At 43.0% G+C, this 24,013-nt stretch overlaps 4 protein-coding genes and 1 non-coding gene across 6 annotated transcripts in view; 3 read left to right on the forward strand and 2 right to left on the reverse strand.

Annotated features, from left to right (window-relative positions):
• ZSCAN31 (zinc finger and SCAN domain containing 31) overlaps positions 1-24,013 on the forward strand; it is a 284,613-nt gene that overhangs the window by 64,505 nt on the left and 196,095 nt on the right. The window contains exon 5 of the mRNA XM_055079583.1: positions 18,978-18,989. Coding sequence (XP_054935558.1) covers positions 18,978-18,989 — 12 coding nt within the window. The remainder of the gene's footprint in view (positions 1-18,977; positions 18,990-24,013) is intronic.
• Positions 361-1,074, forward strand: LOC102983139 (protein BEX3-like). Its single transcript, XM_007105812.3, has one exon. It carries the CDS (start codon positions 766-768, stop codon positions 1,072-1,074), a length of 309 nt encoding a protein of 102 aa, XP_007105874.1. The 5' UTR covers positions 361-765.
• On the forward strand, positions 1,794-1,857 carry LOC112064390 (U7 small nuclear RNA). Its single transcript, XR_002891502.1, has one exon. It is a non-coding gene; the product is annotated as a U7 small nuclear RNA (small nuclear RNA).
• NKAPL (NFKB activating protein like) lies at positions 7,735-9,755 on the reverse strand. Its single transcript, XM_028478763.1, is given in 4 exon segments — positions 7,735-7,805; positions 7,807-8,288; positions 8,291-8,949; positions 9,674-9,755. Coding segments are annotated over 4 exon segments (1,287 nt in total). The 3' UTR covers positions 7,735-7,741.
• On the reverse strand, positions 10,727-23,272 carry ZKSCAN4 (zinc finger with KRAB and SCAN domains 4). 2 transcript variants are annotated; one of them, XR_003676953.2, is made up of 6 exons: positions 22,589-23,272; positions 20,840-20,987; positions 18,834-18,916; positions 17,729-17,852; positions 15,672-16,706; positions 10,727-14,400 (listed from the first exon to the last, which is right to left on the reverse strand). XR_003676953.2 is itself a non-coding variant. In XM_028479411.2 (5 exons), exons 1-5 carry the CDS (start codon positions 23,009-23,011, stop codon positions 15,844-15,846), a joined length of 1,641 nt encoding a protein of 546 aa, XP_028335212.1. In that variant the 5' UTR covers positions 23,012-23,272; the 3' UTR covers positions 10,732-15,843. The 2 variants fall into 2 exon arrangements, 1 of the variants encoding a protein (XP_028335212.1); XM_028479411.2 differs by having other exon boundaries at positions 10,732-16,706.

Consider the following 24,013-nt stretch of genomic DNA (forward strand, 5'->3'; position numbering starts at 1 on the left):
GAAAACAGAGGTATTGATACTATTAATATATTTATTGAAAAAATCAGCACATAAGTGGACCCATGCAGTTCAAACCCTTCTGTTCAAGGGTCAGCTGTAGTTGCCATAGAGATTGTATCACCTGCAAAGCTCAAAACATTTACTATCTGGCCCTTTACAGAAAAAGTGTATAGATCTTAAGAGTTTTCTCAGGTGGTCACGTAAGAGAATATCCTTATTCTCAGGAGATGGTACTAAAACTTATTTTCAAATGTTTTGGGGAGGGGGGATTATGGGGGGCAGTAAGTGGAGAGAGAGAGAGAACACAAATGTAGCAGGAAGTTCACAGCTGCTGCTATATGAGGGGTATATCGTATTAATTGTACTACTCTTTCAAATTTTCAGTAGATTTGAAAATTCTCCAAATGTTGAGAGGGGAAAAAAGACACAAAATGAGTAAAACTGCTTGTAGGTTCATTAATTAAAGCCAGTATCAGAACTAAAAGAATATACGGATATTCATAACTCATCTCATTTACAGATTGTCTACAATGTGCCAGACTCTCTTAGTTGCTGAGATACAGAGATAAAAGAACTCCTTGGCCTTTACAGCTCTCTGCTCCGTAAGACATCTCAAGTGAATTGGCAGGTCAGAAAAGGTTTTCTGAAGCCCCCTGCCCCCACCCCGGCCCTTCGCAGGTCTGCAGGACTAAGCGTCTAGGCGGCGCACTCGTGGCAAAAATCAAGAGCAGGAGGCAGCAAGGATAGGTCCAGGAGAACGAAGAAATGGAGCAACCTGTGCAGAATGGAGAGGAAGACTGCCCTTTGGGAGGGGGCGAAGGCCACCAGCCAGCAGGAAATAATAGACAGGGACAGGCTCACCAACTTGCCCCTAATTTCCAATGGGCCATACCCAAGAGGCAGGTCAACGATGGGATGTGTGGAGATGGAGATGATATGGAAATGTTCATGGAGGAGATGAGAGAAATCAGGAGAAAACATAGGGAGCTGAAATTGAGGAATTGTCTGCGTATCCTTATGGGGGAGCTCTCTAATCACCATGACCATCATGATGAATTTTGCCTTATGCCTTGACTCCTGCCATATTCCATGAGATTAATACTGTGATTCCCACTGTCATTCTCCTTTTCCTTGCATTTTCCTGACATGCCTTTACTGATCCATTTGCTGTGAACCTTATGTAATTTCCATGTGTCACGTGGGTTCTGTGTTACCAGCTTCTCATTGGAGGTTGCCTTGGCACCCAATCTAAGTTTCTGTCAACAGTAGAGTTTCACCCATTTGCATGGAAAAATGTAAAGCTAATAAAGCAATTAAATAGCAAAAAAAAAAAAAAAAAAAGAAAGAAAAGGCTTTCTGGAGGTGAGTCCTTCTGACTCTTACAAGACAAGTGAAAGTTAGGCAAGAAAATCGGGAAAGGGTTTTTCAGACAGAAAAGTCTGAGCACAGAACTGTTGGAAAACCTCACATGTTCAGGGTAGTTGTTAGTTATGGCTGGGAAAAGGCTAAGTGGGGCTGGAACCCTGGAAAACACCTACATGTAAGGAAGAGAAGTAAGAAGGAACAACTGCAGAGGTAGGAAAACAAGGATAGTAGTATCTAGAAGGCCAAGGGGATCTGTTTCTGTAAGTGTGGAGTGATGGAAAGAGCCTGGGCCTCAGACAGGCCTGGGTTCTAGTCTAGCTCTGTCACTTACACTGTTTGTTTACTCATTTGTAAAATGAAGGTAATACCTAATTCACAGAGACGTTTTGAGGTAAATGAGATAATAATTGTAAAGAATAGTAACTAAATAGTGGTACAGCTCTTTTAGAATTTGTTTAGCAGGTTTTCTGGTCCGCACTGGAACATTCCCCCACCCCCAGAAAAAGAATAGCAACTGACTGATTTATCATTGGAATTATAAAGAGGTAGTGTTCAAGAGTGAAATGTTATAGGAAGGTGCGTTCACCTACGAACTGACATATGTACTTAATGAAAAAACAAAGAGGTCATTGTGACCTCTGTGAAGGCAATTCTGGTCATGGGATAGGGAGGACAGTCACCTTGCCACAGGAGAATGAGAAAATGGCAAGAGTAAGCAAAAATTACATTCAAATAGGACATTGAAAGGAAAGAGAGAAATAGGACATAAGATAGGAGGGGGTAATGTAGAGGACAGGTATGTCTGTAAGTTCAATTACTATCTTTATGCTGATGACTTCCTTATTTTTCAGCCCAGATACCTCAAGAGTGCCAGATCTATATTTCCTTCTGGCTATCTGGTTTCTGGATACCTTACAAAAGCCTTTCAAACCCAACATGTCAAAAATGAACTCAGAGAATTCCACCATCGTCCTTTGAAACAGGCTCTTGGTATGTGGAGAGTGAGCATTCTTGATTTTGACAACTCTTGAGTGACTCTATAGAAATCAGTGAATAGCGTCTGCCAATTGCTGGCACACACTTCTGAACCAATATGCGTGAGGCTCACTCAGTGGCTGCGGCCAGTTAGGTTCCAAATTCAGCTAGCTGTTATATATTCCTGGATGTGTATTAGAGTAGCACTCCCAGCTGATATTTTTCCCTGTCAAAAATGGACTTATAATTCAAAAAGCCAATCCTGCTGCAATTGACCCTTGAACAACACAAGTTTGAACTGCGCAGGTCCACTTATACTGATACATGGATTTTTTTTTTCAATAAATAGGCTGAATCTGCGATGCGGCCTTGTGAATACAGAGGACTGACTGTAAAGTTATACTCAGATTTTCGACTGCACTGGGGGTAGGAGCCCTTAACCCCGGCATTGTTCAAGGGGCAACAGAACTCCTAATGAAAGTGGAAAAAAAAGTCTGCGAAAGTAATGATTCTTAGACAGGAAATAAAAATGGTTAATTTTATGTGACAACTTGACTGGGCCACCCAGTACCCAGATATTTGGCCAAACATTACTCTCGTGTTTCTGTGAGGGTGTTTTTGGATGAGATTAACATTTAAATCAGTTGACTGAGTAAACCAGATAGCTCTCATTAATGTTAGTGGGCTTCATCCAATGAGTTGAAGGCCATAATAGAAAAAAAAAAAAAAAAAAAGGCTGACTTTCCCCAAGTAAGAGAGAATTCTCCCTGCCTGACAGCCTTCAAACTGGGACCGGCTTTTTTCCTGCCTTCCTACAGTGTTCTCATCATGAGTTCCCAGCTGTAGATGCTTTAAAACATGTCAGATGTTTTTCCTTTGCTTAAAATTTTCCGACAACTCTTCACGCCAAGAAATGACCAAATCCTTACACAATACAATGCCCACTTTTTCTACAGGCCTCCTCCCACCCCCCAGTCTTTCTGATATCATCTTCTACACACTTCCCCCTTGTTCACTGCGCTCCAACCACTCTGGTCTCCCTGCTGTTCCTCGAATGTGTTAAGCAAGCTCCCGCTTTAGGGCCTTTGCACTTGCTGTTCCCCCCGCGCTTAGAAAATTTGTACCCCCGAAGGCCACACAGATCTTTTAACCTCCCTCAGGTTTCTGCTCAAATGTTACCTTCTAAGGCTTACCTTTAATAGGTATTTAAAATTGAGCTCAGTGGATGAAAAATACGCAGCAGAAGGTTGTGCCCCAATAACTAGATCCACAGCATCATTCCCCTCCTAGGGCCCAGGATTGACACCTCTCAGCCGCCCCCGCCCCAAGTCCACACGGCCCCTCTGTCGGGTAAGGCTTCCCTGCACTTCCAACCTCAGGGAATCAGCTAATCCCCAGCCCACGGGCTGCAGTTCTCCCCAAGCTGGGGCACAGTCACCACTCACCACTCCAACGACCGGCAGGAAGGGCCAAACGCTCTCAAGCCTCGTCTTAACTCTTTGCTGATCTCCGGCTCTCGCTCCGCGGTTCACTTTAGCGTCGCTCTAGGACTGCGGGAGGACCGCGGCTCGATGGCCTTCTGCTCCCGCCTAGCAGGAGGAGGCCAAGCTCCCAACGGTTGGCTGAACATTCTCCAAGTCCCGCTGCTGAGAGGGGCGTCCGGTGTGCGCTTACGGTTTTTTCATTTTTTAAGCCGAAATTTATTTTATTCATGTGTAAAACAGGCCAGCTCACTTTACTGTTATCACAAACAGCTGGCGTTCCACTTTGCTTACTCACGTAATTAAAACACGGACACATATATTACCATTTCTCCCCAATTTAAAAAGTCATCAAATACAGTGGAAAAAATAAATGTCAAAGTATTTTGAAGATTAAATTGAACAATGAACGTATATTTGGATTGAAGGGTTTAAGGTAATAAAAAATTAAGAATTGTTACAAAACGCAAGTTCGTGAGCTGGACGCACAGTGAGGCCAAATAAACCAAAACGTCGGAGTCTGGAACAGAGAAAGGTTTATTGCAGGACCAAGCAAGGAGAACGCGTGGTCCGTGCTCAAAACACCCCCAACTCCCCAAAGCTTTTCAGCAAAGCATTTTTTTAAAAGCCAGGTGATGGTGATCAAGCTCCTGCACACTTCTCTGATTGGTTGGTGTTGCGGTAACAGGGCAGTTAACATGATCAGTTCTTAGGAGCCTGTAGGTCTGGGGGCTCATGATCATCAAGTAGTTAATTTCTTCCATTTGGTGGTAATTTTAGCATATGTAAAACAATTCAGGAAGAATGCGTCAGATACTATTATCTATGTATCCATACTTCAGAGAGGAGCTACATAAGAGGATATGGGGGAGGTGTCTGTCCTGGGAAGGCCCCATAGGGTCCTGCTCAGTTACAGTCTGTCTATTACTATGGGAGAGAATAATCAACGATTATTCTCCGCAATGTATGGGGGTGAGGGGGTGGTGCAGGGGATCATATATCACTACAAAAATAAATTCTGCAGAAGAAAACAAATATTCCCTCTCTTGCCCACCTCATCACAAACTGTATTTTTATAGTCTGTGAACAAAATAAACCCTTTAAAAAACCTGAACAAACTTTGCTATAATCATTGATAATTTTGAAACAAATATCATACTAACCATGGTTTTATGACATAATTCATATTGTTTCAAGCCTGAAATGATCATAACAGGAAAGAAAAATAATTCTATCATCAGGAGAGTTATCTTCTCCTTGAGGGTCAGAGCTCGAAAATATCTTTTAAAAGTTAAAGTAAAATATATTTACTTAAAAACTTCTCCTTAGGCTAACAAATCCAGTCAATGCAAATATTTTACTAATTAGAAGTTAATATTCTGTCCTGAAGGGAAAACATACATCTGATTTTTCAAATTTATAAAGAAGGGCTTTCCCCCAAAAAAATTATGAAAGGAGTAAACATAAATTTTAATTTTAAAAGGAAGTAAATGTATTCTAATTCATTTACCCCCTTTCAAACTCCCTACCATGGCTGGCTTCTTAAATGTCACTCATAGTATCAAGGCTGAGATTATTGGCATTGCGTTGTTTATCCCATGAAAATAATGGGATAAAGCTACACTTAATGTAGCTTGACAAACAAGAGTTTTTCAACAAAAATTCAAGGTGTGCATTTTTATGTAGTCTGTTTGTATCTTTTGGAAGGGGTAGAGGTAGATAAGGTGAGAACAAATCAAAATGCAATTTTTACCAGGACAGAGCTACATTTCACTAATAATACAAATCAATTTTCGAACTTGAGATTTTCATTTTCCAGGATTATCCTCATTTTTGTAAACAAAACCGTCGTCTATATGTTTCCATCAGGTCCATTCATAGGATATTTAAAATAAAAGCTTCCTTTTCTATATGATCAGAGGCACTATTGCATTACAGCCATGAGTTACAAGTACCCAGTAGCATGTAAAATTCTTTGATGGCAGGGATCAAGCCTAACTTGCTCTTTGGTTTATCCCTAATATCTGCTATAGTGCCTAGCACATAGAAAGCACTAATAAATATCTTCCCTTTGATTTAATAATTCCACTTCTAGATGGCCATTTTTAGATGACCCAAAGGACTTTTGACCCAATAATTAATTCTATTTCTAGATTTGTATGCTACAGATAATACTCTCATACATCCACAAAGATTTTCACTGCAAGTATTGTATAATAGCAAAATACAGAAAACATCTTAAACATTGGATAAAACATGGTTCTTCCATACAATAGAATATTATAAAGTCATTAAAAAAGAATGCTATAGATTTACATGCATTGATATAAAATAGCTCCAATATATATTGTTTAGTGAAAAAAGCAAGGTATAGATCCATCTGTATAGTGTGGTATGGTTTGTTTCTAAAAATGGAAATATACATATGTAACAAGGCGGCTTTCACCCAACTCTCTTTGGGGAAAATCTCAAGCTAGTGTGATCCAGTGTCAATCAAGTCACATACTGGGGTAAATGTGCCCTTCTACATCACTCTGCCCTGCCAGATTCTAGAACTGCACTCCTTCACCTTCAGCTCTGTGGGGTTACTAGGGTCTTGAGCCTTGAAAAGGGGCTTATCCAAATTAGTTTGGTTAGAGCTGAAGTCTCAGAGTTCAGGAAGATGTCACTGGATGACAACAAAAGTCTTACCACAGAACATGAGTGGAGCTCACTCTAAAAGTCTTTTCCAGGATTGGTGCTAGCCAGTCTCTCAATGCTAACTCTCTTGTCCACCTGGTCCCTCCTGATCTGATCTCCTTTTCATGAGCTCCTCCTTTATTCTCATTTTGTTCTTTCTCCTCCTAGTCTAGCTGGTGCCTAATCTATTCTTTGGAATACTCAAGCACTCTGGATCGTTATCTTTTTTATGTCTATTTTTATGGATAAATCCTATCACCCCTTCAATCAGGTACTCGGCTTCTAAGTCAAAGCCAAGCTTTTCTTCAAGAAAACTTTGGCTTTCAGCACCTGTACTCTCTATTCTATATTTTTAAAAACATCATTCAAAACTGTAGCGGGCATTTGTTGGTTGCCTACCCCCCACTTCCAAACATTACTCTGATTTTCACTCAGGTATCCATTCCTTGCCCATGTAGCCCATTAGGGGGACAAAACCTGCAGATTCACAGGTAGGCCATCCTATTTCCCTTGCAACAATTCCTTTTCTGAGGAAGGGCATGTGACCTAAGCTAATCTAATTAGGCTGCATCTCAGTACTCTTGTTTGGAATGCCAGGACAAAAATGTTCTCTCTTCATAGGTGGCCCAGGAAAATATATAACCAAACTCAGGAGCTTTGGCAGCCTTCTCGTTACTTAAGGGAAACCAGACTGAAGAGGAAAATGAGCCAATAAACCTCTACTTTTTAACTCAGTGTTAAATGGAAACCAGAAGTATACACTCAATTGAATCCTTTGTTCTTTCTGGGGTTCTTCTGGTTCTCCCTGGGGTAAATGAACGGCTCCATGAGGCAATGAAGCCCTCAAAGAGAGAAAAGTCAGTGAAACAGGGAAAAAAACAAAAACAAAAAACCCTTCAGGTTAATAGATCCAATCTTTAGCCTGCAACATACATGCTTGTATATACATGGAACTTATGGACAGATATAGAAGATTCCAAAAAGAGATTTCTTTGGGTAGAAGGATCAGGGGCTGGGGTAAAAGACTTACATTTTATTGACTTTCCTCCTGTAGTGTTTGAATATTTTAAAAAACGTGCACATTTTACTTTTAAAATTAAAATAACAAAAAATAAATTGCTGAAGAGATCTCAAAAAGCAGTTTTTTCTTGAGGAACTTATAGTAGGCACAGCAGCACCATAAAGCCTTTTAATTTTGGTCATATAAAATTCTTAAAAGTCCGGCTATAGAACAAAAGTTCTTATTTGTCATCTTTCCCTTTTGTCTTTCGGTACACCATCTCTCTGAAACTAGCTAGAATCTTATTCTCTCTTCCGTCTCTCTTCTTGGTTAAAGGATGTAAGGGCTCTCTTCTCATCAGCACTATAGATCTGGTTCTCTTTACGCAGTCGCACAGCCTCCATTCTGTGATGCCTGCTACCACTCATAACATAACCTAAGCATTCAAAAGATGCAATCTCTTCACTTCTCAGCCCAATTTCACCTCTACGTGGGATACGCTTTCCAGCTTTTACATACTCAGCCATAGCTGCACCTTCACCTGGAAGCAGAGCATGGCCATAGTTCAAAGGTTTCTCATCTTGAGAGGTGTGTATTATAGGTGTCTCTGGACCTATTAGAGCCATGTTATCTGCAATCTTTGACTGCTCAATCCAGATATCTTCTGGCAACTCCCCTTCTGAATCCTTACAGCTTTTGTCACTGGATTCTTTTTCAGTCTTCTTCGTCTTTTTCTTGGGCTTTTTAGCTCTGTGTTTCTTTTTCTTCTCTTTCTTCTTGGCTTTTGTTTTGCTCTCTTTTTATCATCATCAGATCTAGTGTCATAGTCTGAATTACTGTCGCTATTATCAGAATATTTCCTGTGTTTTCCTTTGGACTTTTTCTTTTTTTTCTTATTTTTTGAACGACTGACCTTCTTTTTCCTTTTTTCTTCGGAGATGGAATGTGAACTGCTGCTCTTCTTAGTCTTTACCTCTTCATCCTCAACCGGGGTGTGTTCACCAGAATCTGGCTCAGGAAACTCTGGAGACAGCCCCCACACCTCAGGTGCTCCCAACTCCCCGGTCCTTTCTCTCTCTTTCAGCCTCCCCTGACGATAGCTCTCCTCCTTCTCCTTCTCATAGTCTTCCGCCCACTGCCTGTCGCCCGCATATTGGTGGTGATGGTAGCGGTACCCGCCATAGTAGACAGAAGAGGACGAGAAAGCGTAGTTGCGGAGCCCGCTGGGCCGCTCTCGAGATCCAGAGCGGCTAAAGGTACAAGGAGCGCCGACGCCCGACCCACCCCACTGAGGCCTGAGGCCCTCGCGGCCGCGGGAGTGGGAGTGGGAACGGCTGCCCCACGGGGATGGTCTGGCCTGCGCGTTAGGCAGCTTCCCCGACGAGCTGCGTCGCCGTCTCCTAGAGCCTGGGGTGTCCTCGGGGTAGCGCCACCGGCGCGACTGGCGTCCTCATGGCGCCACTGGCGCCATGAGCCGCGCTTTCACAAGGGCAGTTACTACAAAGACCGGGACTGACGGCGATTCCCGGCCACGCAAGCGCTCTAGCAACGGTCCGGCGCACGACTTCCGCTTTCGGCGCTTGCCAGAAGAAAACCCAATCAGCATGTGGGCTGTGAGGCCCTTGCTTTGGCTGAGGCTGTGTGGTGGCCTCTTCTCAAGAGCGGATAAAGGGGGCGTGGCCGCGCCTGTTGACGCGATTTACATTCCCCATCCTGAGCCCCGTGGGAACGTAAAAAGAGGAATTCGCATCAATGAATCCCTCTACTGTTCAAACACTCCCTTCTCTACCTGGTTACTTGCCTTTAAACATCTTGATACCCTCTCTCCTATCATTCTCAATTCCGCCCTCTTTATCTTTACCCCTTGGTGAAGTTTCCCTACTTCTCACGCTCCTCTTGTTAACTCCTTAAAAAGGACCTTATCCACCATCTTCATGGCAGAGATACGTTTACGTTTATTAATGACTACCAAATCCCACTTGGAAGCAAGAACCAGAACTTATTTTAAAATCAAAGTTTGAGCTCAGCCTGAGTTAAGTGAGGACCGGAGTCACGATTTGTATTCTTAAATTCGCAGAAACACAGGGAAGCATCTAACCCAGGCTTGTAGATGTCTCCTTATCTAGTTGAGCTTTTCAGACACTGTTGTTTGGGAACCACGTTCTGCACACACTTTGTTCACTCTCTAAAATGGCAAACATTTCATGCAAGATTACTTCCCCCGATCTTAAAACGTGCATAGACATTACCGTCATCTTGGTTCTCTATAGTTAAGTTGACCTGCTCAGTTAGTTGACAGACTTGGAAAGTGACAGAAAAGTTAAGTCAGAACTTAGGAATGGTGCTTTCCTGATTCTAGGCGTCTAAATGAATAAAATGGAGAAATTAAATTAAATAGAATCAAATGAGGTCATTTGATCTAAGTAAAATTTTAGTAATGTGATTGAAGGAGACAAGGACTGGTATGGTGCCCTGCCATAAACTATGCCTCCTTAGGAACTGGCAAATAGGAGGGAGTATTAAAAATGAATGATCACATGTATGGTGAAAATATCACAATGATAAAGTATTACAGATTCTCTGTAACTAAGTACTTACTTAGTTCCTGTAAGTAAAAATGTCATACTATATGTAAAAAAAAATTCTTTTGGATAAAATTAAGCCACTTAGATGGGGTTTTCAAATATTGATTGATTGTGGAATATCTCTTTCAGATAATATATGGGAAAATTAGTTTTAGATTATAGTTTTGTTCCTTAAGAAAACTATTATCTAGAACAGGGATTAGCAAACTTTTTCTGTAAAAGGCCAATAGTAAATATTTTAGACTTTGTGGGCCAAGAGACAAAATTGAGGATATTATGTATGCACTTATATAATAAGACAAAAAACAAATTTCCACACATTTTTATTAATGAAATATAATTATCTTATTCAAACTATAATAATTGAGTACAATTTTTCGTAATACAGGTCTTCTGATAGGAAGAATGAAAATTTTTTTTTTTTTTGCAGTACGCGGGCCTCTCACTGTTGTGGCCTCTCCCATTGCGGAGCCTGTCGGACGCGCAGGCTCAACGGCCATGGCTTACGGGCCTAGCCGCTCCGCGGCATGTGGGATCTTCCCGGACCGGGGCACGAACCCGTGTCCCCTGCATCGGCAGGCGGACTCTCAACCACTGCGCCACCAGGGAAGACCAAAAAATTTTTTTGAGAAAACAACATTTTGCTTAATTGGGGTGCTGCCATTGTAGAGCAAAAGCAGCGCCATAGACAATATGATCACATTTATAAACTAACTCCAGAGTGAACTTTTCTAATGATGACAGAGGCCCAAACATGGAGAGAGAGCTTTTCTCTACATTTCATTTTAAGGGGCTTTTTTTCCCATTAAGAAGGAATGTTATCTTTTAAGGAGTACCTTGTTGGTGCTAGAATGTTGCTCTTTATGGTTGAACAGGTATTTCTGCTGATGGGGAGGTTTGGTTGATGCATAATGCAGATACACAATGCACAGTAGAGGAAAGAGAGGAGGCCAAAGGGCAGAGAAAAACATTTTTTTTTCTTTTGGCCACACCACGCGGCATGCGGCATCTTAGTTCCCCGACCAGGGATCGAACCCAGGCCCCCTGCAGTGGAAACACAGAGTCTTAACCACTGGACCGCCAGGGAAGTCCCCAGAGAAAATTTTTTGTGTTTAAATTTTCCTTGTCTTGCCATAAAATATGAATTTTATTTCACAAATAATACAAAAGAACAAGCTGGATCAATTTCCAGATTCACTCATTTAATAGGAACTCTGCTAGGGGCCAAGGATGCTCTGGTAAGCCTGTCATTTATCTCACACATATGTCTCAGCCCTTCTATACCCCCTGCTGTAGCGGGTCTGAAAGGCTACAAACTTCATTTCCGAGGATCCCAATGCTGATGGGCCGAATTGGTGAGGAACAGAGGGAAGAAAACGGTTAAAAGTTTTAACACTTTAGTTAATACCTGAAACTATAGTTATTTTCTGACAGCTTGGAAATTATGCAATGTGTTAGCTGTTTAAGAATTCACTCAGATGAAAGGAATAATCACATGGTTTATTACTATTATACAAATAAGTTACATTAGGGTTGTTCAGATTTTTTTTTTCCTAGACCCTTAAAAATCTTGAAGTAGCTTGGAAATTTGAATAAAAATGGGAATTTGGAAAGTTGTGCAGAGGATTTTGGATGACAACCCAATTCCTAATAAACAAAATACATGGAACAGGCAGGAATATATCATAGTATTCAGCCCTTAATTGGGAAAGGAGACCAGGAGCACTTGCTATGTTCAAATTCCAAGGTCTTAGATTGATGTGGTAAATAGAAAGGAATTGCTAATACTACAGACAAAGTGAGAAATGTGGGTAGATGCAGAAATAAAGGATATTTCTACAATAAAATGTTATGTTAACAAAAAAAGTCCACAGGAAAGTAGTCATCCCCAAATATTTCTGTAGCAGCAACTCCATTTGAAACGTACAAAATAGGTACCACATCTACAGAGCTGACTGAAAAAAAAAGCTCCCGCATTTGAATTCGTCAGACCCAATTTTAGCTATCACAAGGAGTAACAAAAGATAGACTAAAAAGTGTGTTTAGAGAAAAGTAGATAAATCAAGTTTACTGAGTAAAGTTCTCATTATGAATAATTGAGATGGAACCACACAGATGATTTGGGACATCATTACAAGATAAGATCAACACTGTCACGCGCTTGTGTCAGAACACTTTTTTTAGAGAGCCTTTACTATTAAACAGTTGTCATTCCAATATGTAGAGGTTTCAGCTAACAAAGTGTTTAACCTCCATTTCTCTATCAATATTAACGTTTTCAGATTATTTATCCAGCACTTCTTATTTGTATGAGCAGATCCTCACAACCCTGTGAGGTAAGTTGGCACTCCTACTATTTTTTTCCCGCTAAAGGAGGAGGAAGAGGGACTTCCCTGGTGGCGCAGTGGTTAAGAATCCACCTGCCAATGCAGGGGACACGGGAAGATCCCACGTGCCCTGGAGCAACTAAGCCCGTGCGCTACAACTACTGAGCCTGTGCTCTAGAGCCCGTGAGCCACTACTACTGAGCCCTTGCACCATAACTGAAGCCCGGGTGCCTAGAGCCCATGCTCTGCAACAAGAGAAGCCACCACGATGAGAAGCCATGCACCACAACAAAGAGTAGCCCCCGCTCACCCGCAACTAGAGTAAGCCCGTGCGTAGCGCAGCAACGAAGACCCAACGCAGCCGGAGAAGGAAAAGAAACAGAATCTTCTGCAGGAATACACACGTCTTTACCAAAATTAAGAACCCATCTAGGAGGGCTATTCATCAAAAATCTCTTTTCATTGTAACTATTCATTCTACCCAAGTAGAAAAAATAGCTATAATTAGTTACTTATTAATGAAAAGGAAGAAGAAAGAAAATGGGGGATTTCAGCATTGTTTCAGTTGGAGAAGTGAAGTATTGGGTTGGCCCAAAACTTCCAAAACCCGAATGAACTTTTTGGCCAGTCCAACGGAACGGCTAATTGACACTAAAATTCCTAAAAACAATTTTTAAAAGCATGAAAAGTGATGTTTTATTCCACTTTATATACTGCTTATATCTAACCAAGCAGCTTATTTTATGGGGTCTAATTTCGTCTGAAAATAATTTTTTTGACCATCCTTTTAAATAGGCTAGAGTTAAACCCATTTTATGATTCACTTACTTATAAACACACATTTGTTATATACAAAAGTGGGGTGTCTAAAAGCCTATCAGCAAAGTAACTTTTTAATCTGAAATTATACAATAATGCCAGATAGTTTCCTAAATAATATTTTTATCATAAAATGTCAGTGGCTCCCCAGTGTTACTGGATAAAATTTCAACCCCTTGCTCTGGCACTGAAGGCCGCTACAATGTATGTATCTCTTCAAACTTGCCTTAGTTACTAAATTTGACAAACTCCTTTAGTCTTTTCAGCTAACATGTCACCCTGTCCACGCAATAATAGCACACAGCCAGAAGTAACCTTTCCCTCCTCTGAACTTCCACAGCATTCAGTTCACCACTCACAAGTTATTTACCACGGCACTGTCTTATTTTTCAGTGCAAGTCTTATCAATGTTACTATACTGAAAGCCTAAGCCCAAGTATGTATGCATGTGTGTGTGTATGCTTTCTCGCTTTCACTGTCAGGCATAGTAGGTACTCAAAAGTATTTTTCTATAATCTTTCCCCTCTCTGTGGAGAAGTCTTTTAGGTTCGGAAGGAGCAGAAAGAGTGAAAGGAGGCGCAGTGGTCCTTTGTTAATCTCCATAAATTATACTTATTAAGTGTATAATGTTTTCTGGTTTGTAAAAGGCTTTATATGTATCTCTTCACATGACATAAGAAACAAACACCAAAGAAAAATGAACAGTCTTTAAGATCAGGGCTATTAGCAAATATTTAGGAAAAATAAAGATAAGGAGACAAGAGGAAATGGCTAGCTTTGCAGAGGTAACAAAAATACGGTTAATTTAAAAGGAAATTTTAAAAGGCTAGAAAAGATTAACTGGAGGACGTCTACAGGATTTTAGAACACTAAAGTTTTAAATTATACTGCAACAAGGGGATAATGAAGGCAATGAAAGATTGCAGGGAAGTGATAAAGGAAGAGCCCCACAGTTTGCAGAGTCCCTAGTCAGCCAGGGGTACTTCAGAGCAGGAATCCAGCAAGGGTACTTGAGAACAGAAGAAAACGCTATGCTGGGGACTGAACAAAACGTGGTCCGGGATTTCCTCAGAGGCAGAACCCATTCTTGTTAAAGCTGGAAACTGGGGACAGGCACTCAGGCACCTACGAAGACGGTAGCAGTCTTTGAAGAACTTACAGAAGGTGATCTGGGTGAAAACAGGAGATATCATGAAATTCTTACTGAGAGTCTTGACTTCACAGGTTGATACTTTGAATGTTGTGGAATCGTTTTGGTCAGATACCCAGGACTCCCAATGTGTTTCTGAAAAGATACATTTTCTCCTACTGCCCACATTCGGGTCTCTATCAACATTGGCTGCCTCTGACCCAATCTTCCTCTCCCCAACCACAGGGCAGCTTTGAAAACATGAACAATACTTGTTATAAATGTTTGGTGTGAATCCTCTGACTTGGATGGCGTTTAAGCTTAGCTGGCATGAGCTTTCATGCACACTTGGCTTTAAGTTGGGAGAGAGGGATATGGATGGTGTCTTGGCACTTGGTTAGGCCCAAGATAACCGAAAGGTGAGAAACAAGCTGTTGAGGATCATAGGATTTTTTTTTCTTAATTTTTAAAATTTTTGGCTGCGCAGCCTGTGGGATTTTAGTTCCCCAACTAAGAATCGAACCTGGGCCCTCAGCAGTGACAGTGTGAAGTCCTAACCACTGGACAGCCAGGGAATTCTCGCATCATAGGATTTTCATCAAGATTCATAATAGTTTTGATCTGACTTGATAAATTGATTTTTATTTACCCGAATGTGAAAGGTTTCCCCCTAAAGAGTAGCGAAATTAATATGAACGAATGTAGTTAATGTTGACTATAGACTGGAATTGTACAGATGGAGCAGTCTCACAATGTCTTAATGATAAAGAAGCTGTTTAAGGCATTCTTACTATAACTACTATGCTGGTGAAGAAATATGGATTCCTCCACCCCAACTCTGACAATCTTACGTATTTGACAATAAATATACTAGAATCTGAATCTAGATAAATATTCTAGACCCAGAATCTAGAACCTCAGAGAATTAGACGAACACAAATGGCCTTAGATAGTCCTCAGAAATCTAGACAACATTAGATTTTCAGAGCTATGAAGGTCGTTTCACTGGTATATTTAATAAATGTCTATAGCACCTGTATGCAAGGCACAATGGGGGTATAAGACATCATTGATCCAACCAACTGGTGAGGAATTCATTATAGGCAAAATGAACAGTCAGAGCAGCAGCCCCCGAAATCAGAGCCATCCACCCAGGAGATGTCATAAAGTGCTGGCCGAGGGTGATTAATTAGCCAGTCTAGGAGCCCATTTAAGTCTAAAAGGTGAGAATCATTTCAGGTCTGACCTCTTCCAGAAAACTCTCCCATAGACTCTTATCAAACAAGTTGGTTTTTTTTTTTTTTCAATCACCTTCTAAGATGTAGAAGATAATTCATCTCAGCCAGTCTCTATTTTCTAACAAACACCTGATGATGTGTGGGAGTAAATAAAGCCCAGCTCACAATTTTCTAGTCAGCAAGGGCTCCAGGGTGGCTTCAGTTCAACGAGGAGTGAGCACCAACTCTGGCATATAAGACATGGGTCATGGAGACAGAATTTTTTTCCCAACATGGCTTCTCTGATGTTGAATAAGGTATGAAGTTCGGGTGAAGCCTTTTCCACATGTATCACACTGATAGGGTTTCTCACCAGTGTGGATTTTTTGGTGCTCAATAAGGCTTCTATTCCTAGTGAAACTTCTCTCACACTCATTACATTTATAAGACACGGGAGCCTCAACATTTTCCCACTGGCTTTCCATCCTCCCCTGACTCTCCCAGGTCTCTCCGTGGTCAGGATTCTGAACGTTTTTATTGCCGTGGATCCTCTGATGTCTCAGGAGATGTGAATTGCGCCTAAAGGCTTTGCCGCACACATTGCACTGGTATGGCTTCTCCCCAGTGTGGATTTTGTGATGTTCAAGGAGGCTGCAGCTCTGGCTAAAGGTTTTCCCGCAGTCATCGCACTCGTAGGGCTTCTCCCCGGTGTGAGTTCTCTGGTGTTTGATAAGGTTTGAACTGTGACTGAAGACCTTGCCACATTCTTCACACTCATATGGTTTCTCCCCAGTGTGGACTCTCCGATGAATGACGAGGGCAGAGCTCCCGATGAAGGTCTTGCCACACTCCTCACATTCATAGGGTTTCTCCCCAGTGTGGATTCTCCTGTGCTTAGTCAGGCCTGAACTCTGAGCAAAAGTCTTCCCACATTCATGACAATAGTGCCGCCTATTCCCTGCAGCACTTTTCTGCTTTCTTTGTAACCTGCCCTCCTGATCACCAGCTTCTGCACGTGCAGGAATCTGGCCAATGGCTTCACCCAAGTGGCATGATATCTGACCAGACTCTTGTCCTGGATGGTCCTCGTCTGGAGGCAGGTCCCTGAGCTTCGTCTGCACTGCACCACCTGAACAACAAATGGCCAGCAACTGTCAATTATGCCCTGCCACAGAGGAAAGCTTTGTGATGAGTCCCAGGGAGGCAAGAATTATAGAGATGTATATATGCCATGGATGAAGATTTAAGTATTAGAATAAAGATGGGAATAAAGGGGGAGAACAGGGATGCTGGGGAGGGAGACCTGAGGATGAGAATGGGGCCATTGGAAGAAGGGTACAATCTGGGAATGGAGAGATTGGAGGGAAGGTGGTGAGGCCTGAAGATTGTGCTGGGGATAAATGCAGATGCTCTTAAGTTCTAAGAAAGTAAGGCAGGGCCATGTGCTTAGGATTAGATACTAAAAGGGCTGAGCAGAAGGTGACAGTAAACAAGGCAAGTGAAAGGATTTCTGAAATGTTCTATGAGAAACAGGGAAAGTAGGAACTCAGAACTCACTGACCACTGGAAGGTGCAGTCATCTCTGGCTGCACCCCAGGCAGAGGCAGGGTCTGCCAAATAAAACTGGCATCAGTGCTGGGAGATCTGAGCTGGAGCTCCCACTGTGCTGCCAGTGAGCTATGTGAACTCAGACAAGCCAGGCAATCTTGTGTGCCTCTGCACTGCACGCTCATCTCTAAGGCCAGGCTCTACAGTCAATCTCTGGTTCACTTCTAGCTCTCACTCTATGGTGCCATGGCCCACTTCCTGAAGAGATCCCTCAGCTCTCCTGCACTATCAGGGCTAGCAACAGGAAGGGGAGAGGAAGAAATCAGCATTTACTGAGCATCTACCATGAGCTGGACCTGTACTAAGGGCTGTACCTCCTTCATCCCACTTAAACTGAACTGACCAGGACACTGGCAGGACAGATAAAAAAAGCAAGGCTCAGAAGGGTTAAGAAACTAGTCACACCGCTGGTTAGTAGTTGGGATTCAGAAATGGTGGTTCTAATTCTAAACATAATTCAAACAGTTTCTAACAGCCTAGTAGATTCTAATACACAAAGGAAGCCAGGAAACCTTATAAGAAATCAGTGCCCATCAGTCTTACCCAAGGAGATCAGGCTGCCACAGTTCTCCTGCCTTTCATCTCTGTAGAAGTTCACCTGAGATGAATCCATCTGTGTCCATCCAGGAGTGAGGGTCAGGGCCACATCTTCCATTTTCAGTGGGCCCTGAAACAGTGAGTAATTCCATGTAATTCCTCTTGCCCAAAATCACTCCCAAAGCTGGGTACAGGCAATGAAGGAGCACCCCCTTTACAGGAGCTCTTTACAAAAAAGTAAGTATGGCATACTTATGCCTACTTAACCCTATCTCCAATAACATCTCTGTCAAAAAAGAAAATAACCATGAAAGGAAAGAAATATACACATTACCAGTACTTTCATATAAACATCTAAACAGTCCAGAAGGTGAATGTTTTGGAAAAACAAGGGCCAGTGCAGTGAAAGGAGTGGAACCATATCCAAGCTTTTCAAAATATTTGTAGTGTGCCTTGTGCTTTGGCAAAGTGGGGATGGGGGCTTTTTTGTATTAATGATTTTAAAAATACAATGAAATCTAGGTCTGAGGTGAGGAAAAACCAGGGAAAATAGGTTCTACAGCGCCTCAAATACTGAGCTCTTCAAGCAGGACATGAAAGACTGCGTAAGAAATTACAATCCAGGTTAAGTAAAGACTATTCAAATTGTAACATTAAATCTTAGACTAAAAGCACATGCCTTATCAGTTCCTTCAAGTTTAAGTTCCTAGAGGGCAGTGGGCATGACTTTATATCCCTCACTAGCGGCACAGTTTATTATACTTAAAAAAACAAAACTAAATCACCATCACAACAAAATCTTCAGTTTGTATTTGCTAAATTTCCCTTGCTGAAGAAGAAAATCTCCTCGATGAAGGAGCTGACCAAACAGATGGCTAGGAAGAGCAGGGAAGCACAGTCTCCAAGCTAGGAGTGAAACAGGAAAATCCTAAGTGAACACCAAAATAATGACAGATGATGATTAGCAACCTTGGGATAAATGAGAATACTCAAACTCCCTGTAGATCCAGGATGAGGGTGGAGGAGGCATGGAGAGAAAGGGATCTGATGGGAAGCCCATCAGCAGTGAAGGGTGCTGGGTGCTGGGGGAGGGACAGGGGCTCCACCTCACCTGGGACTCTGGGGCAAGCCTGGTGGCTACCACTTCCTCTTCTCTACAGCGCCCTCCAGAGGCAAGCCTAGGAACCTGGAGAACTAAGAAGGAAAGAAGCTCTGGATGAGATTGACCCTGACATTCAACCTCCCTGGCATTCAGCCTCCCTGAGCCGTGAAGTCCAAGTTCAAAAACTGCATAAATTCCCATAAAGAAGTTTATACAGTGTGTCTTTCCAAAATTCCTGATCCCTGCCAGCTCAAATCCTAGGGCCTTAAGAGATGTGGTGTACTCCACAGATGCACAAAACGATGGGCTGGATCCTTGGTAAGAAATGGTAGCAACATAAAAACAAAACAAAGCATTCCATCTGAAGAGTCTTTAATCTTGAATTTTGCCGAGAGAGGGAATAAGAGGATTTCTGTGGTTTCTTTTTTTGGCTGCACCACTCGGCATGAGGAACTTCCCTGACCAGGGATTGAACCCGCGCACCCTGCAGTGGAAGCATGGAGTCTTAAGCACTGGACCACCAGGGAAGTCCCAAGGATTTTTGTTGTTGTTAAAATTTCTTTAGTAGCTCTTTGGGTGCTTTATTCTTTTTTTTTTTTTTTTTTTTTTTTTGCTGTATGCGGGCCTCTCACTGTTGTGGCCTCTCCCGTTGCCGAGCACAGGCTCTGGACGCGCAGGCTCAGCGGCCATGGCTCATGGGCCCAGCCGCTCCGCGGCATGTGGGATCTTCCCGGACCGGAGCACGAACCCGTGTCCCCTGCATCGGCAGGCGGACTCTCAACCACTGCGCCACCAGGGAAGCCCGGGGTGCTTTATTCTTATTTAAAAATTTTTTTTTTTTATTTTTGGTTGCATTGGGTCTTCGTTGCTGTGAGCAGGCTTTTCTCTAGTTGTGGTGAGCAGGGGCCACTCTTCGTTGTGGTGCACAGGCTTCTCATTGCAGTGGTTTCTCTTGTTGCAGAGCACGGGCTCTAGGCACATGGGCTTCAGTAGTTGTGGCACGCAGGCTCAGTAGTTGTGGCTTGTGGGCTCTAGAGCGCAGGCTCAGTAGCTGTGGCACACAGGCTCAGTTGCTCCACAGCATGTGGGATCTTCCCGGAGCAGGACTCGAACCCGTGTCCCCTGCATCGGCAGGTAGATTCTTAACCACTGCGCCACCAGGGAAGCCCTGGGTGCTTTATTCTTTAGTTCTGAAAGACTAAGAGGAGTCAGATAAGGCTGGGCCCAGAAAGGAGGAAATGGGAGTCTGCTTATATAGAACTTGCTCAGATTTGAGAGAAGTAAAGGGGAACTTTAGGTTTTCCTATAAAAGGTGAACTTTGCTGGAGGCAGGAAACAAGTTAGGTTAGGCTAGGACCTCTGTTCAGAAATAAAGATTTCCTGTTGGCAGGTGTATCCCAGTGTTGTTTGTCTTGGAAATCTGCCCAGATGTTCACAGTACATGGGGAACACTCGGGAACATATAACAGTTTCCTACTGGGTGATTTTCACCCTGTTCTAAGTGACAGGTTTAGAAGATTTATACTCTTTGGTTTGTAGAAATCCTACAATTCTGGAATATTCTGACTGGCTTTACATATTCTGCCTTATATTCCTCACAGCACTCACCAATATCTGAAATCATATTAATTTATTTGCTATTCTCCTTACTAGAATGTAAGTTCCATTGCAGGAAGAAATCTGTCCTACTGACAATGCTATCCCTGGTACCTACAACAATGGCTACCACGTAGGGAGCCTCCAGAAATATATGTTGAATGCATGGAGATCACTGTGTTGCTACAAAAATCAACTCTTTCCAAACACTAATTTTAATAAAGTCTTATTTACCATGTCCAGGTTTGGTTAGGAAAGCTTTCCACTATTGTTTGAAATTTCCCTATTAGTCTCAGTCTCAAAGTAAAGTAGATCTGCAAGGGGCATATAAGACACCTATCAACAGATCTTTTAGGTGATCATTAAATGAAATTGGTTCAAGTGTGCAGAATTCATACTGCCCAGAAGATAATACTCACCTCTGTCTGGTAAGGACTGGGATCCCAGAGATTCATGCTTGAGTGGAGCCTTTCTTGGCTGGAACTGGGTATTTCGTGACCTCGTAGCTGGTGTCAACACTGCCATCTTGCAACAGAGCAGTTCTTGCCCCTGGTCACCACCTGGGACCTAGAAGTCATTCATTTATTTATTCATCAGACACTCTTATCACACTCTCTATGTGCTAGTACTTTCTATTTCCCAGGCACTATTTCTAAGAACTTTATGAATATTAACTCACTTGATGCAGAGCACAACAACCTTATGAGCTAGGTACTTTTATTATCTGTATTTTTGTAATGGGGAAACTGAGGCACAATGTTTAAGCAACTTGCCCAAGGTCACCCAGCTAAAAGCGGAAATGTTAGGATGGGAGCTCAGGCAGAATGAATGCAGCGCCCACGCTCTTAAGCATTACTCTGTGCTCCCTCATTATATATATTTGTGCTTTTATGAAAACTCTTTGGGAATTGGGGCTAATTTCTCAGAGAATACTTATATGCTTTCTTATCTAAAAAATGAAAATAATAATTTCTAGCTTACAGGGTTTTGGAGACCAGCAAATAATATTGCAGTGTGTTGGGCTTCCCTGGTGGCGCAGTGGTTGAGAGTCCGCCTGCCCATGCAGGGGACGCCGGTTCGTGCCCCGGTCCGGGAAGATCCCACATGCCGCAGAGCGGCTGGGCCCGTGAGCCATGGCCGCTGAGCCTGCGCGTCCGAAGCCTGTGCTCCGCCAACAGGAGAGGCCACAACAGTGAGAGGCCCGCGTACCGCAAAAAAAGATTGCAGTGTGTGAAATCACCTAACACAGGGCCTGGTACATGGTATGTCCTCATTAAATGAAGGTTTCCTTCCAGACATTTGTCATTAATTAATTTTCAAGTCACTTTCATAATAATTAGCTCATGTGCAGCTTAGAATTTCCCATATCTTCTGTAAAGAATGAAGAGCCTGAAGCTGAGACTTGAAATGATTCTTCTCTGTTACAGGGCTAAGGGGCACTAATGCCAACTCAAGAACCTTGGTCTCTCGGTGACAGGTTAGAAGTCTTTAGTCTGGTTATGTACACGCTAAAAGGAACACACAAGGACACAGAATACTGCAAAGGGAAAATAGACTCATACAACATTCAGGAAGATGCATGTAAAAATGAACCCTGGGGTTTCTAACTTGTGGTCCACCGACTCTCTCCCACGAATTCCATGAATGTGAGAGGAAAAATAACTTTATTTTTACTAGCTTCCAAGCAAAATTTAGCATTTCCTTCAATTATGAATGGAAGCAACAAACCAAGCTGTTATAAGCAGTACACAGGAATCTGTCACCAACTGAAACTACAGATGTTCTCATATCACATTACAACCAGGTAAATGTCAAAGTCATTCATCACCACTTTGAAATTATGCTAGTTATTAGGCCTGTCCCTAGATGTTACTATTTAGTGCATTAATTTTAAAAAGCACATATATAACTTTACCATACATTTAATGCTTTGCTAACTGTATTTCAATATAATTGAGCTCTTTTTAATCCTTTATATTTTCCTTTATGTATTTAAAAAATACTATTATGTGAAGGAGTCCAGGGACTTCACCTTACTGGCAAAGAGATTCATGGTACAAAAAGAGACTGAGAACTTCTATATCTTAAAGAAAAGGCCCTCACTCTGATCTGGAGATTTCAGGAAGAAACAGACCACAGCTTTCAGAGGCTAAACCTGTTCTCTCTACCTGCGGCATCGGCTCATCCAACTGCTTCTCCAAATACTCCAAGAGCACCACCACCTCCTCCCCGCTCTCCGGATGCTGCTTCCGCACCCAGCTCTGCTGGTCGCCCGGCAGGATGGTCAGGAACTGCTCCAGCACTAGCAGCTCCAGGATCTGCTCCTTAGTGTGCACCTCAGGCCGCAGCCACAGTCGGCAGAGCTCCCGGAGCCGGCTCAGAGCCTCGCGGGGCCCCTCAGCCTCCGGGTAGCGGAAGCCTCGGAAGCGCTGGCGGGAGAGCTCGGAGCCCGGAGCGGGGCTGCCTGGGGCGCCCGCCTCAGCAGCCAAGGCGGAGGCTTCCTCCTTCTCCACCTTCACGGTCAGGATCCCGGTCCGGTCCTCTGCAGACTGGGCGTCCAAGGCTGCGCTTTCCTTCGATTCTCTAGCCATCCTGGACCAAGGCAGTACTTGGGCCTCACTCTAGCTGGGAGCTGTATTTCTTCGGAAAATTCTTGAAAGGTGGGAAATCACAATTATACTGTAAAACTGCAGTGGTCCCCTTCCGCGTGTCCAGCGGCCCAGGACACCCCTGGGGCGCAACTTCACAGATTGCCCCCTGTAGTCCGTGCCTTTGCAGCGTCCTCCTCTGCACCACACCCCGAATCCCACAATAAGTAACCCCAAAGGATGTCTTGGTGGAATGAACAGGTTACAGATGCTGGAGAAAAATTGAGGCTGGGGCACAGGAAGCCTCGGTGGCAATCAATGCCACTTCCCGGGCTCTCTAGGAAGCACCTCTCGGTGGTTGTCCCCGAGTTAACCCGTTAGTAACCGTGCCCTTACCTCCACTCAAGGGAAGCAGTTAGGGGAAGGAGAAAAAAAGGATGACAGGCTCTGTATCATAAGACTAGATCTTTCAGTCCTGTAAGGATGCTGTTGTGCCCCCCACCCCATGCTCTGATGTAAAGCTTGACTACAGAGCTGGCATAAAATTGACACTAAAATTCAGAAGAAAGCAGGGCTTCCTCAGAGCACCCGGCAGGAGGACATGCCCTTTCTCTCAAAAACATCGAAGACCACATCACCAGGCACTTGCTTGGCGAAGCAGTGGCTGCCCCTGGCTCTTGCTCCACTCCAGCTGCCATTCTTCCCTCCCTTTCAAGGCTAAACTACTTGAAAGAAAGCCCTCCTATCTCTGACTCTAGTCCTCACCTTAACACACTGTAGGCGGCAAACTGCCAACAAAGCCATTGAGATTGCTTCTGCAAAAGTAACTAGAGATTCTGCCCCTCTTCCCCTCCACACACAACAGTTACCACTTTCTATTTTCCATGGCTTCCTCTCAGGCAACCAGGATTTCCAGGCTTCCCACTACCAGAAACTCTCTAGTCCCTGGCATCAGGGACCATATTATCTTGGGCTTTCATTCTTCTTGTTTCTTTCCAGCCCTCA

The sequence above is a fragment of the Physeter macrocephalus genome, chromosome 18 (assembly GCF_002837175.3).
Source record: "Physeter macrocephalus isolate SW-GA chromosome 18, ASM283717v5, whole genome shotgun sequence".
Taxonomy (NCBI): Eukaryota; Metazoa; Chordata; class Mammalia; order Artiodactyla; family Physeteridae; genus Physeter; species Physeter macrocephalus.

Coding starts and splice junctions, on each gene's coding strand:
- LOC102983139 (XM_007105812.3), top strand. CDS start 766: ATGGAGCAACCTGTGCAGAATGGAGAGGAAGACTGCCCTTTGGGAGGG.
- ZKSCAN4 (XM_028479411.2), bottom strand. CDS start 23,011: ATGGCTAGAGAATCGAAGGAAAGCGCAGCCTTGGACGCCCAGTCTGCA. Junction 18,917..20,839: donor CCAGTCCTTACCAGACAGAG/GTGAGTATTATC, acceptor TTTCCTTCTTAG/TTCTCCAGGTTCCTAGGCTT. Junction 16,707..17,728: donor TGGCAGCCTGATCTCCTTGG/GTAAGACTGATG, acceptor TTTGTTGTTCAG/GTGGTGCAGTGCAGACGAAG.